This window comes from Calliphora vicina, chromosome 2 (genome assembly GCF_958450345.1).
Source record: "Calliphora vicina chromosome 2, idCalVici1.1, whole genome shotgun sequence".
In the NCBI taxonomy this organism is placed as follows: Eukaryota; Metazoa; Arthropoda; class Insecta; order Diptera; family Calliphoridae; genus Calliphora; species Calliphora vicina.
Window position 1 is genome coordinate 5,156,582 of NC_088781.1, and position 13,237 is coordinate 5,169,818.

General features: G+C 31.5%; 5 protein-coding genes across 6 annotated transcripts in view; 2 read left to right on the forward strand and 3 right to left on the reverse strand.

Moving 5' to 3' along the window:
• Tnpo-SR (transportin 3) overlaps positions 1-13,237 on the reverse strand; it is a 234,227-nt gene that overhangs the window by 217,830 nt on the left and 3,160 nt on the right. Inside the window, exon 5 of one of the 2 annotated variants that reach the window (XM_065501646.1) lies at positions 13,085-13,184. In XM_065501646.1, the coding sequence (XP_065357718.1) occupies positions 13,124-13,184 (61 nt within the window). In that variant the 3' untranslated portion in view covers positions 13,085-13,123. Of the gene's footprint in view, positions 1-12,556; positions 13,185-13,237 lie in introns of those variants that run through there. The other variant, XM_065501645.1, reaches the window with a different exon arrangement.
• Taf10 (TBP-associated factor 10) lies at positions 4,348-4,981 on the reverse strand. The gene is made up of 2 exons (XM_065499590.1): positions 4,648-4,981; positions 4,348-4,579 (listed from the first exon to the last, which is right to left on the reverse strand). Exons 1-2 carry the CDS (start codon positions 4,948-4,950, stop codon positions 4,472-4,474), a joined length of 411 nt encoding a protein of 136 aa, XP_065355662.1. The 5' UTR covers positions 4,951-4,981; the 3' UTR covers positions 4,348-4,471.
• On the forward strand, positions 5,764-6,430 carry Taf10b (TBP-associated factor 10b). The gene is made up of 2 exons (XM_065499588.1): positions 5,764-5,922; positions 5,984-6,430. Exons 1-2 carry the CDS (start codon positions 5,818-5,820, stop codon positions 6,311-6,313), a joined length of 435 nt encoding a protein of 144 aa, XP_065355660.1. The 5' UTR covers positions 5,764-5,817; the 3' UTR covers positions 6,314-6,430.
• On the reverse strand, positions 6,314-7,408 carry aph-1 (gamma-secretase subunit Aph-1). Its single transcript, XM_065499587.1, has 2 exons — positions 6,898-7,408; positions 6,314-6,838 (listed from the first exon to the last, which is right to left on the reverse strand). The coding sequence occupies exons 1-2, from the start codon at positions 7,291-7,293 to the stop codon at positions 6,515-6,517; spliced, it is 720 nt and encodes a 239-aa protein (XP_065355659.1). The 5' UTR covers positions 7,294-7,408; the 3' UTR covers positions 6,314-6,514.
• On the forward strand, positions 7,980-12,107 carry TBCD (tubulin folding cofactor D). The gene is made up of 6 exons (XM_065502614.1): positions 7,980-8,279; positions 8,334-10,267; positions 10,340-10,765; positions 10,837-10,959; positions 11,031-11,534; positions 11,585-12,107. The coding sequence occupies exons 1-6, from the start codon at positions 8,119-8,121 to the stop codon at positions 12,022-12,024; spliced, it is 3,588 nt and encodes a 1,195-aa protein (XP_065358686.1). The 5' UTR covers positions 7,980-8,118; the 3' UTR covers positions 12,025-12,107.

Genomic DNA, 13,237 nt, shown 5'->3' on the forward strand with positions numbered 1-13,237 from the left:
TCGAACGTTTTATGCTATAAGATAAAAAAAATAAAAAATATTAGAAAAAAAGTTTGATTGGTGTAAATTATCATAAAAATAATGGTATGCCGGTGGTATTATGCTCTTCAAATCTTGCAAATTTTTCCACTTATTTGGCTGAATTGATAGTGGACAGTGGACAAGAATATAGAGGTTTTGGCTCAATATGTTCTGTATAACGTTGAATACGAACAGGCAGATCATTGTAATCTGTATCAAAATTTAATTTATATTTTATGGTATCATCTGGATCATATAAAAGAGATCTTAAATTAGACAAAGTAGGATCGTTCCTTACTTGTCCTGGTCTAATGTAAGAAAAAAACATAAGTTTGTCATCATTGTAATTATTAAAGGAATCATAATTTACTAAATATTCAGCATCAAACACTTTTTTTACGATCTCATTGTGAATTTGAACAGTCTTCCTGGCTTCTCTAGTAATTCTAACTTAATCGATTGGCAATTGTATAGATTGATTTAATCTCTATCTTCTCTAAGAACTTCTATTCAACAACTTTATTATTATCCGCAGCAAAATTGGATAGAGCTTTAGATAAATAATGGTTGCGGTTTTGGTAGCCACAACCATGATGATGACCAGGGAAACCGGAAATATGCTCTAAAAAAAGCGTTTTAAACGCTTTAAATATGCAGTAAAAACTTTAAAATATGCTCTTAAAATTTAAAAAATATGCTCTTAAAAAAACAAACTTTTACATAATTTTTAACCAAAAAATATATTTTATTTAAAAAAGTCAATACAATTCATTTCTAAAAAGGTAAAGTAACATAAAATAAACAAAAATAACATGAAATGAAACAAGTATAACAAAAAATAAATACAACATAAAAACTATAGGAACTTAAGATATGAAAAGGTATTTTTTGATGATATTTTATATAAATATAAAGTCACTTTTTCAATTATGGTTATTATTGCAATAAATTACAAAATATTGACTTAAATTTTCAAATAAAAAACGTTGTCTATTGGATCTGAAAACATTTTTATACATAGAAAATGTTCTTTCGACATCAACTGATGTTATAGGAGCAAATTTAAAAGACAATATTTCAAATTTAAAAGACAATATTTCACACTTCGAACGGTTAAGTTTGAATTAGAACTAAATTTTGATATTTAGATGGTGCTTATATACCCTTCACCAAATTATACTTCAAAATAAAAAATGTTAATATTTTTAGGTGAACAAAATTTTGTTTTCAGTTTTTTAATTTTTTGGAAAATAAAAATTTTCGAATTGTTTTTTTTAAATTATAAAAAAAAATTTTTTTTTTTGATGAAAAGCCATCTATTTTTCAATTTTGAATTTTAAACAAAGGAAGTAAAAACCTGTAACACAACAGCGAAAAATAAGTAAGACAAAATTTGTTTTTGATAAAGTCAAAATATGCTCTAAAAACGCAAAAATATGACATAAATATGCTCTTAAAACAAATATATGAAAAAATATGCATTTAAGGGTAAAATATTCAAAAATATGCACTAACAAATCGATGCCAAAATTCTTAAATAGTTCTGAAACTTGTAAATATCTTATTCATGTGATCATTAAACTCACCAGAAAAACATGCATTTGCATATTTTGGCTTCCCTGATGATGACACTTTAAAAGTAGACACTTTTTTAAGCAAGTTCCAACTTAAACCATTTATTTTTATTATATGGACCTTATGTTTTCCAAAAACAAAAAGGTTAAATATGTTCATGGTAATTCAATTCAGAATCGGCTTTCGCTATTTTGATAAATGATTGAAAAATGTTAAATTCATATTCAGCATGCAAAAATTAGTAAGAAAACATGAAGAAATTATTCCAAAAAAAATACTTGAAAATTAATTATTTGAAAAGAGGATTTGCTTTCGGAAAAAATTAATTGTATAAGATAGAGCAAAAAAAATCGAATAAAACAGCAAAAAAAATATGTTCGTGAAATTCACACTATAGATGAGGGCTGTTTTACTGAACATTTTGCCATCAAAAAGTAATTTTCGTGAAAATCAAAGATAGAGGATTTTGAATATAGTCCCTCGCTATACTAGATTTCAAACAAGTCATAAAAACAAAAAATTGTGTTTATACCTATTACCCAGTAATTATTATTATTATTAATTAATTCTCAAACAAAAAAATATGCCTTGAATTGATGTTTCCTTTTTACTGGGGAATGATATTGATATGAAGTGGAATACAACTATAATTTCAATGGAATCTAGTCTTTAAACCACAAAGTAGGTATGCCAAATCAGATGTTAGGAAAGATTTCTATAAAAAAACCTTAAGCTTAAATAAATATAATTTTAAAGAAAAATTTTATTGTGTACCCACATACATTTTTAAACATACATATATTATTTAAAACGTGTGTGAAATAGTTTTATTTTATTTCTGTGTAATGTAGCTCATATCTATTAGATTAATTTAAATATTTAGAATCTCTGAGAATCTTTTTTATATTTGAATAAGTAAAATACATGTTAAATTTAAACTTGTCTTTAATAATCGTACATATCACTGCTAAACATGTAATAAGTTTGTTGCAAGTGCATTTTAAGTGCATTATAATCTCAGATTGTCTGTTATATCTATCACTTCAATAGTGCAATTGAGTATATTGACCCAATGATAACAAGCCTTTGAAATGAAATATCATATTACATACATATTATATGTATGTATGTATTCCGATTTAGATGATAATTGGAAAGAAGCATCACGAAATGCTGTAAAATGAGAGTATGTAATAAATGTCCAACTTTTGATAATGTTCTGTCGTCAACCAATTGAAGATTTAGCAAAAGATCTAAAAACATAATTAGTGACGTTGGTAAGGACTTTCATGTGATATCTATCAATATATCCGTTATAGTCCCGACTATTCAAAATCGGAAAATCGGTCCTGATGGGTCAACATCGGCAAAAATATTTTTTAACCTGAGTTTTTTTTTCACCAAATTATTTTTTACCTAAAATTTTTCACAAATAAAATTAAAAAAAAACATTCATCATATTTACAATATTTATCTTAAAGTATACTTTGGTGAAGGGTATATAAGATTCATCACAGCCGAATATAGCTCTCTTGTTAACTTAATCTTTATATATTTGCATGTGTAATCAAAAGTGTCCGATTACTGTTTTGTTGCATGTGATAGGATTATCACAACTTACTAGACCAAAATTAGAACTTTCAACTTGATTGTTTTAATTTGAAGAGGAGTAAAATACATCAACTAATAGTGTGATGAAAAAATGTATGTAACGCTAAAATGAACTAAATACAGTTTAGTTTGGTATTATTAAGCTACATATATGTAATAAATAGTGCAACAACTTCTTGGCGGGAATAAATTGCGTGTGGATTTGATAGAGTTGATATTTTGTTTTAGTTTTGTTTCCTTCATTGGGATAACATTAACTAAATGTTAATCTAATTTCCAGGGCTGTGATATTCATTCATATGCATATTTGTATTTAGTAAGTAGCCCAACATAAATTTTGATCTCTTGCAAACAAAATGTCATCGATTTGGCATATTTTTATTGCTCATTTTAACATTTTCTTAATTTTAATAAAAATTAGTACATATACAAAATTTAATATTTTTCAAATAGAAAACTTGTGGCTTGAATTTATGTTTCCTTTTTCTGGAAAAAGATATTGATATAAAGTGGAATACAACTACGTTCCCGTGACAATTGGATCTTCGTTCCGGGACGAGCAGAGTTTTACTCTGCCAAATATTGTCAACTCAGCGGCCACTGTATCAACTGAAAGTTTTTTCCCAGTGGAACAGTGGAACTGTTACAACACTAATATTCATCCATATTCTGTAAGACGTTGTCGACACAAAGTCACGTCGACAGCAAAAAATGGTATATATTTCGTCAATATCGATAACAAATGTTTACTATTGACATTGTGTAGACAACGACTTACAGAATAGGGGTGATTGAAATGCTTGTCTATGAAATCAAGGCTGTAATTAGACTCGTCAATTTGAGTTTCAAACAGTAATTTTAAAATTAATTTTTTTTCTGGACATTTTTGTGAATATTTACCATTTTATAGTGAATATTTCTGCATATTTTTCGATTTATAGTGCATGTTTTAGTTTTTTAATGCGGTTACCTTTTAATTTTAAATTATAAAAACACAAATTCTTAATTTCAAGTCAAATTATCGAATCGGTAGTGAACTTTGCGAAGTAGTAAAAGAAGTTCATTTATAGGAAAGAGCTAAATACTTTAATTACCTGTGTCATCTAATCATATTTTTTAGAATTAAAAGGTACATAGGTATATAAGTATTTCAGAAAACTCCTATTACACGGGTGTATTCTTTATTCATAAAAAATGTCAAATAAACTTATAATAATATTAGAACTCTTTAAGTCACCACGTAGCGATAGGCCTGAAATTATATTTAAACAAAATATTGTGGTTTTCTCATAGTTATGCCATGATCTGCCAAAGCTGGTGTCAAATCTTCAATAGCCAGGGTATATTTTCGATCTTTATTTGTCTTTTTGTCCTACAAAATATTAGAGAACATCCAATTGAATGGTATAAAATATAAAATTAATTACTTGTTATATGTACCTTATTCGAACCATGGCTTCCAGAGTGCTGACTATTGCTCCGTGTCTTACAGTGCTGCAACGCATCATTTGCAATGTCTGATATAAATTTTTGTGCGGTCACCGATATAATGCGCACAATACGTGGATCCACTGCCTCAAAGCCTGCACTATGTAAATATTTTTCAGCTAAAGCATCGGGTACCGTTGGCGTATAATCTTCCAAGTGCTGCAAAAGTTCTCCAAGTTCTTCGCCAGGTGCTGGTTCTAATTCTTCGGGGACATACTCCAATGGAGTTGTAGGTTCTTCGTTACTTACGACCATTTTTGCTGCACTTTCAAATTCTTTAAATATGTATAGAGTAAAATTATTGTTATTCTTCCGCAATTATTATTGTTTATCTATTGTTTACAGTTTGATAATTGATAATCACTGAAAACTAACAACACAACGAAATTATCTGATAGTAGTTACCACTTATTTGTTAGATGAATTTCTGGGGCAAAATCAAAAAACAAATTTGAATATATACTTTCAAGGTGCATTTACTAAGATGCCATCGGGAGCACAGCTGATTACAGAACTAGCACGCGATAATGTCAAACTACATATAAAAAAAATTTAATTTTTATTTATTTCAATTCGCCACTAATGTCACCTTGTTAAATACGCCATGTCTCCTTTCCAGTAAAGACGGGCGCAGGGACTTTATACTCCGGGATATGTCTAATATTATCATCGCTAAACAATTTTTCGAACCAGAACACATTTACTTCCCAAAATAGACAGATCTGTCAATTTCAGAAATTAATTTCATATATACTAACTGTATAACTGCAAAAGACTGCAAACAAATTGTATAGACCCCTTTCATTCATGTTTTTGAAAATGTAGGGGTTTAGAATCTGCAACACTATTAATAAAGAACAAAATTTTAAATCCGTAGTTGTAAATTAAGTCAATAATATATAATAATCTGGCAACTTAAATGATTTATTTATCTACAAGGCGAATTCATAATTAAATTCGCTTCTTTATCTACAAATTATTCTTTCTTCTTCTTGTAAGGAAATCATTGTTAATGAAAAAGAAGAAGACTTAATAAAAATACTATTTTGTTTTTTTTTTCTTCTTTCCAAATACAATTTTCACAAACAAATCTTTTAATTACTATAAAAATAATATATAACAATGATTGGTACAAATTTTGGTATATTTCGGCCAGCCAATGCTGGATCTAATACAAATGGTAATAATCAAGGTGGTTCAGCTGCGGCCGTTAATCCTGTACAAGAGGTATATTTTTTTAAGATTGTGATTTTGATTGCTTAATTTCATTATACTGTATAATTTATAGGGTTCCCAATTAAGTGATTTTATGTTGCAATTAGAAGACTATGTTCCCACTGTTCCAGATGCTGTTACAGCTTTTTATCTTAATTCTGCCGGTTTTGATTCCAATGATCCACGAATAATACGTCTCATATCGGTGGCCACACAAAAATTCATCTCAGATGTTGCAAATGATGCTTTGCAACATTGCAAAACACGTACAAATAATCAAAATGGTAACGCGAAATCTGTTAAGCCTACCAAGGATCGCAAATACACCATGACCATGGATGATTTGGCTCCTGCCTTAGCAGATTATGGCATTACAGTCAGGAAAGCTCAATATTTCCCTTGATTTATTATATTAATTTAGGTATAGATTTTATTACTAATACAAATTATAATAATTATAATGTCAATATCAATGTTAAATTCCAAATACATTCATTATGATCTTTGACTTAATACTAAATTAGAGGGCTTAAATTCTGTGTCTTTTGGAGAATAGAGGAGGATTATGAGGAGTTAGTCTTTTTTGTTTATTGATTACAATGCATTATTGGCAGGTAATAAAACGTTTAAAGGAACGTATTGTGCCACCAGCCACACGGAATGCCAAAACAGCAGTAACTATAGTTATTGTGAAGTTAATTGATAGGGAGGCAGCATATAGTTGTTGAGTATTAAGTAAAGTGATCAGGCTGACGAACAAATGGGAACCCACAACATAAACAATATGTACATAGTTGGTGGTATCGAATGCATTAAAGAAAATCACACTCCAAAAGACGTGCAGTAAACATATGGATAAAGCTTGAGCAGCTGAAACCATAAAGAAACTTTCAGTGCCTCCATTTAGACCTAAGGTGCCTGGTCCAGTCTGAAAAAAATAAAATACAAATTAATAATTATAACGATATTCAAAGAACTATGACTTACCAAATCCGCCAATACATTGACCAAAGCAAACATGGCGGAAATAATACCGAATCCAAAACCTGATACATATGCTAATATGTGTTTATTTTCTAAAAGTCTTCTATCATCAGCAACTGCCTCCAGACCTTCTTCGAATTTTCTCAACAATAAATATAGCAAATAACGAAAATATTCTTGAAACAATACGGAGAAAACCGTTCCAAATGCCAAAATATGTCGCAATGGTAAGACCACATACCAAAAGAGGGAGGATGTTAACAAAGACAACAGCCAAAAGAATGCCGCCACTACAAGTATAATAACACGTATGGGATTTTTAGCAATTGTAAATATGAACAATGCAAGTGGTGGTCCAAATGCTATCATGGAACAACCAAAAAACTCCGGTAAAGTCATAGTTTTTTGGAAAATTATATGCTATCGAAGTTAAAAGAAGTGTAAATTGTTGCAATATTTGATTTACTACACAAAACAAAAAAATTAGTCAACACAACAAAGAAGAAGAAAACAGCTGGGTGATGTGATTAGAAATGCCACATTACCTCCGTCTTGACAATACATAATTTTGTACAAACAGCGAACAATTTTTATTCCGCATATGTATTTGTCTCGTGTGGACAACTCTTGTCGGTGTTATGTTCTTGTTCGAAAAACTTTGTCAGAACAATTGTTCGCACAACTAGGTCTGCCCTACCGTAATTTTAAAAAATAACAAAGAAAAATATAACATTGACACTTTTCCCACATTCCGAAGGATATGAACAAAGTCCGTAATTCTGCCGACTTTTTGTTGTTGTGCGTACAAAAAATGATGGATTGTCAAGGCGTATTAACAAGATGACCGCATAAAATCATCCACTTCTTAAATTGCCGTAGTTTAATCTTCTGACTATATCAATACATATTTTAATTCTTCTACATTTAAAAAATACCAAAATGCGACGCACTCACCATTTTAATAGCCTTGTGTGGGGTCAACTTGTAATAAAACTAAACTTTTACTGAACTCAACATAAGCTGACATTATTCCGAAGTCTGGCCACTCGTCAAATGATTCATATTGAAGAACAAAAAAAATTTAAACTTTTTCTTTTCAACTCAACACCCAATCATCAGAAAAAGACGTACAAAATCGAACTAACTGCCGGCTGTTCAGAAAAAATAAAAATTCCTGCAAAAAATCAATTTCATTCCATTGGATATTAGACATACAGGGTCGAAATGATGCAATGCGAAGAAATGATAGATGAGGAGGGTCCCTCTAATACGCTGGAACATTTCACTGAACTGGAACAGGTATTGCAAATGATTGACTCAATGCAGGGGACAGATGCACCTGGCTTCGAAAAAGATTTTGAACAATATACCGAGGTCTTGAGCAGGTAGGTTTAGTCGTTATACTTGTCATCGACTTTATTATCACCAGTTTCCTCCAGATATCAAGAACAACCCCATTTATTGGATGTTCATTTGGAATTGTTATTAAAACGTTTGCTGGACAAGATAAGGGATCGTAATCTGCCAGAGACTGTAATGCACTCAGCTTTTAAGTATCTGTATATAATTTGTAAAGTAAGAACTTACAAAGTTTTGGTAAAATTTTTACCTCATGAATTGAGTGATTTGGAATTTGCATTGGAATTGTTAGAAAAACAAAATCCCAAGGAATTTAAACATTGGGAGACTCGCTATGTGTTACTGTTGTGGATGTCTATATTGGTACTAAATCCATTTCATTTATCCCGTTTGGATGCCTATACCACCAGCAATGATACAACAGCCAACAATGAGCTCATAACCACAAATGCCCAAAGCAAAACTAAAATGGAGCGAATCTTTGATTTGTGCAAACTGTATACATCCACGAATGATACTTGCAGCAATATTTCAGCATACTTGTCTGCTAAATACTTTGTTAGAGCCGATATAAAAGATTTATATTTGGAACGTTTCTTAGATTGGATTATATCACAACATCAAGCCGATACCGTGCAAGTGAAATTTGGTCAATTGGCAGCAGTGGCCGCTATTTTAAAGCATGGCAAACGTGATGATTTACTGCCTTATGCGGACAAGTTACTGCATTGGATTGTTAGCTGTCAATACAAAGATGGTTCGGACTTTTTGAAATACAAGTCTTATATCAAAATAATACAACGTATTGGCTTGATTTATCTAAAGCCCCGTATAGCCAGTTGGCGTTATAAACGTGGCACAAGATCATTAGCCAAAAATTTAGCGCAAGACAGTGAAGCGTTGCAGCCACAAGAAAGAACTATGGGCAATAGTCAGCAAACTTCGGAAGAAATGACATCAGACGAGGAAGTTGTAGTACCGGATACTATAGAAGAAGTTATAGAAGAACTTCTGCAAGGCCTACGAAGTGGAGGCAATGATGTTCGTTGGTCAGCAGCCAAGGGTATTGGCCGCGTGACAAATCGTTTGTCCAAAGAGTTGGCTGATGAGGTAATAGGATCAGTGATTGACATTTTAAGTCCCCTAGAACCACATGAAGCTTGGCATGGAGCATGCTTAGCATTGGCAGAACTGGCTAAAAGAGGTCTCTTATTACCATATCGCTTAAAAGAATTAGTTCCATTGCTGTTGCAGGCTTTGTTCTATGATGAAATGAAGGGTTATATGTCGGTTGGCCAACATATACGTGATTCTGCTTGCTACATGTGCTGGGCTTTTGCCAGGGCTTATAATCCCGACGATGTGTTGCCTTTTGTGCATGAAATATCCGCTGGTTTGCTAACGGTAGCCACATTTGATCGTGAAATAAATTGTCGACGAGCTGCTTCAGCTGCTTTCCAAGAGAGCGTAGGACGTTTGGGAAATTTTCCATTTGGCATAGAAATTTCAACCACTACCGACTTTTACTCAGTGGGTCTAAGACAGAATTCTTACTTGAACATCAGCGATTTTATAGCCCAATTTGAAGAGTACCGTAAACCTCTAATCGATCATTTGGTTGAGCGTAAAGTAAACCATTGGGATCCGGCTATTAGGGAGCTTGCTGCTAAGGCTCTACATAAATTTACACGTCGTGCTCCAGAATATGTTTCGAGCATAGTTCTAGATCAACTATTTGTCAAGACCGACTCGATTGACATCAATACTCGACATGGCAGTGTTTTGGCAATTGGTGAGATTATTCTGGCTCTTAGCAATCTTGAAGATGAATCTAAAGAAAAGGATCAACATTGGCTATCAAACCAATCTATTAGTGATATCAATGAATTGATATTGAAATTTATACAGCGCGATCTATTTCGCGGTATGAGTGGTGAAATTATGAAGCAATGTTGCACTGATTTTATACGCAACTGCAGCTTGGCAAAGGTGGAAGCCACACCCCAGTGCTTGGGTAAGTCACTAGTTTTGAATGGATTAAAAATACTGTTTAAAATATTTAAAATTTTTCATAATTTCAACTTAGAATCCTGGCAAGCAATCATTGATAAATGTTTACTAAATAAAACTGCACCAATTCGAGAATCCGCTACTTTAGCCTTTGCTGAATTGTGTCAAACTTACTACAACGCACCCGAACGCAGTGCAGCCAATGCTGAAATCATAAGTTTTTATCTTAAAGGAGCTGATAACAATATAGAGGAACATTTTCGTATGGGTTATATAAGTGCTCTGGGAGTACTGCCTCAATTCATGCTTATGCCACATTTGGATTCCATTTTGGAAAGTCTTGTAAAACATTCATTAACACCCTTCCAGGCATTAATGGAAGGCGAAGTATTAAAGGAAAAAGAAAATCATAACACACAAAATTGGAGTGAGGCTCGAAGGGACAGCGTTAAAGCTTTAAGTAATTTGGTGAAAACGGTGGGATACGACCGAGATGACAAGGGTAATGAGTTTTTTTTTACAAGCAACTATTTATATATAACATTATATATATTTCGTTTACTTACTACACAGTATCCTTTGCTAATCCTAAATATCTAACAAAAATAATCGATTGCTATTTAAAAGCAATGGATGAGTATACATTGGATAATCGAGGTGACATCGGCGCTTGGGTTAGAGAAGCAGCTATGAATGGTATTTCCAACGAAATTCAACAATTTGTGTATTTTTATTGTATAAACTAATTGTATGTATTTGCTTTTAAGCCATTTTTGAACTTTTAACATGTTGCCCCAAGGATATTATACAACCCTCACATGTGCATGAGGTAATGTTGGATTTTATGCAGCAGGCTGTGGAGAAAATCGACCGCACCAGAGGTTTAGCTGGACGCTTATTCTGTCAATTAATACATTTGGAACCAAGACTTCCACATGTTCACCACCATGACCGCCTAAGAGAAATTTTCCCCTCGGATGTCAATAGTGTATTGTGGCTTTTTGCTGATCATACATTCCCTCTATTTTGTTCTCTTCTTGAGTTACCCGAATATTCAAAACGTATATTATTGGGTCTTAGTGCCAGTATCGGACAGCTAACAGAGTCTCTGATCAAATACTCCTCTGCGGCATTGTTTCAGTTTCTACGCAGCCATTCAGCAGAAGTACCACGACTGTGTAATGAAATTGTTTTGAATTTTGAAGAAAACTTGCTAAATGAACGTGTAACATATCCCATGTTGAATTTTCTCGATATAATCATCGCCTCAGGTAAATAATGTCATCTTTCGTGTTTTCAATTTTAAATATTTCTCTTTTAGGCACTATTAATTCAGTACTACTTGATGAGTCTTCTACATTTGCTGATGACATCTATCGTTTACTAAATTTGGAAATTAAAGGTCATAAAAAACTCTACAAGTTGGTGTCCAGCATTACCGTTTTCTGCCAGCTGGTACAAGTTCCCCGCTTATGCAAGAAAATTCTCTCGAAATTATCCATATTTTTGGGTCTTACTCATGTTCACATTCGAAAAACCACTGCTACTAAGTTATATGAAGCCTTGGCTCTGCACGGAGACGTCTGCGATATTTCGGAAGATAATATGGATGAAATTTTGAATTTACTTTCTGAAACAGATTGGGGTTTGCCCTTGGTTGAAGTAAGACCTCTGCGTAATCAATTATGCGATTTAATGGGTATTAAACCACCCATGTCTGCCGCATCACCATCTGCCACGGGTAGCAGTAAAAATATTTAAATTGAAACGATTCGAATTTGTATTGCGTCTTTGAAATTTTCAAAATTTAATGCACAATTTTGAAATTATTATTATTATTAGTATTAAAAAATATGCCCATTTTGGTTTAAAAAACTAATTTTGCTTCTAAAACAATAAAAAATATTAAAAAAAAATTTAATCTGTAAAGACAACTTTTAATTATATTTAAAGAAAAGTTTTAAATCAGTCAGAAAATCAATACTGAACGTTTCGAAACTTTCCCAATAATACTGCTAGATATTCTGTAGAAAGATATCCATGGTTTTATATGCTGCCTACGTTGCACAAATGTTTAATTCAACATTTGTTCACTAAAAATAGTACTTTGGTGTGAAGGGTACATAAGATACGACATAGCCAAATATACAACTCTTACTTGTTTCACCTTAATCCATTCGAAAACTGCAGATATTTTTTAACGAAATGATAATAAAATTTGACAATTTGTTTTCTTTTTCGAGATTTTTTTTTGCAGATTTTATTTGTTAATTTGCCAATCTGGTTTTACACATTATTTTGTTCATTAAAATTATACTATTAAACATAAAACTATATCTAGGACAATTTATGTTTATTTTATGTTTTTATTAAATATATATCTTTAAAAATTTTCAAATTTCAAACAATTTTGGTTTTTGCGTATCCATTTGTAATTTAAATTATTTTCTTCTAAATATGTATGTTGTTAGCTAAACTGTGAAAAATGCTTTGTAGAATATTGTAAAAATTTTGAATTTTTCAATACATAAGTTTAAAACACTTATTAGTGAGAGCATAACTAAAACCAAATAGAATGGGGTGTCCTAAATAATTGTTTACTTTTACTCATTGTGGTTTTTTTTTAACAAATTATATGTTTTGTTAAAGCAATAATATTTGGGGAAAGGGTTAAGTTAGCAGATAGATAGATATATAACTAAAAATTTACAAAAGATACATTAATTATAAGATTAAAATTAATAAAAAAATAAAAAAGGAATAGAAGATCGTTTGTTTTACAGTCACAAAATTTTGTTTATTGTTGATGGAGAACTTTTTCTTTTTTTATTTGATTGTAGGTCACAATTTCGAGTTGTTTTTAACGGAATAAACGTGTAAATGTTTTCAAAGCCATGGTTACCGATTTTGTTGAAGTAGATCTGTTTACAGGCGAAAAAGGTAATAATATTAATAGTATTCAATAAAAATAATT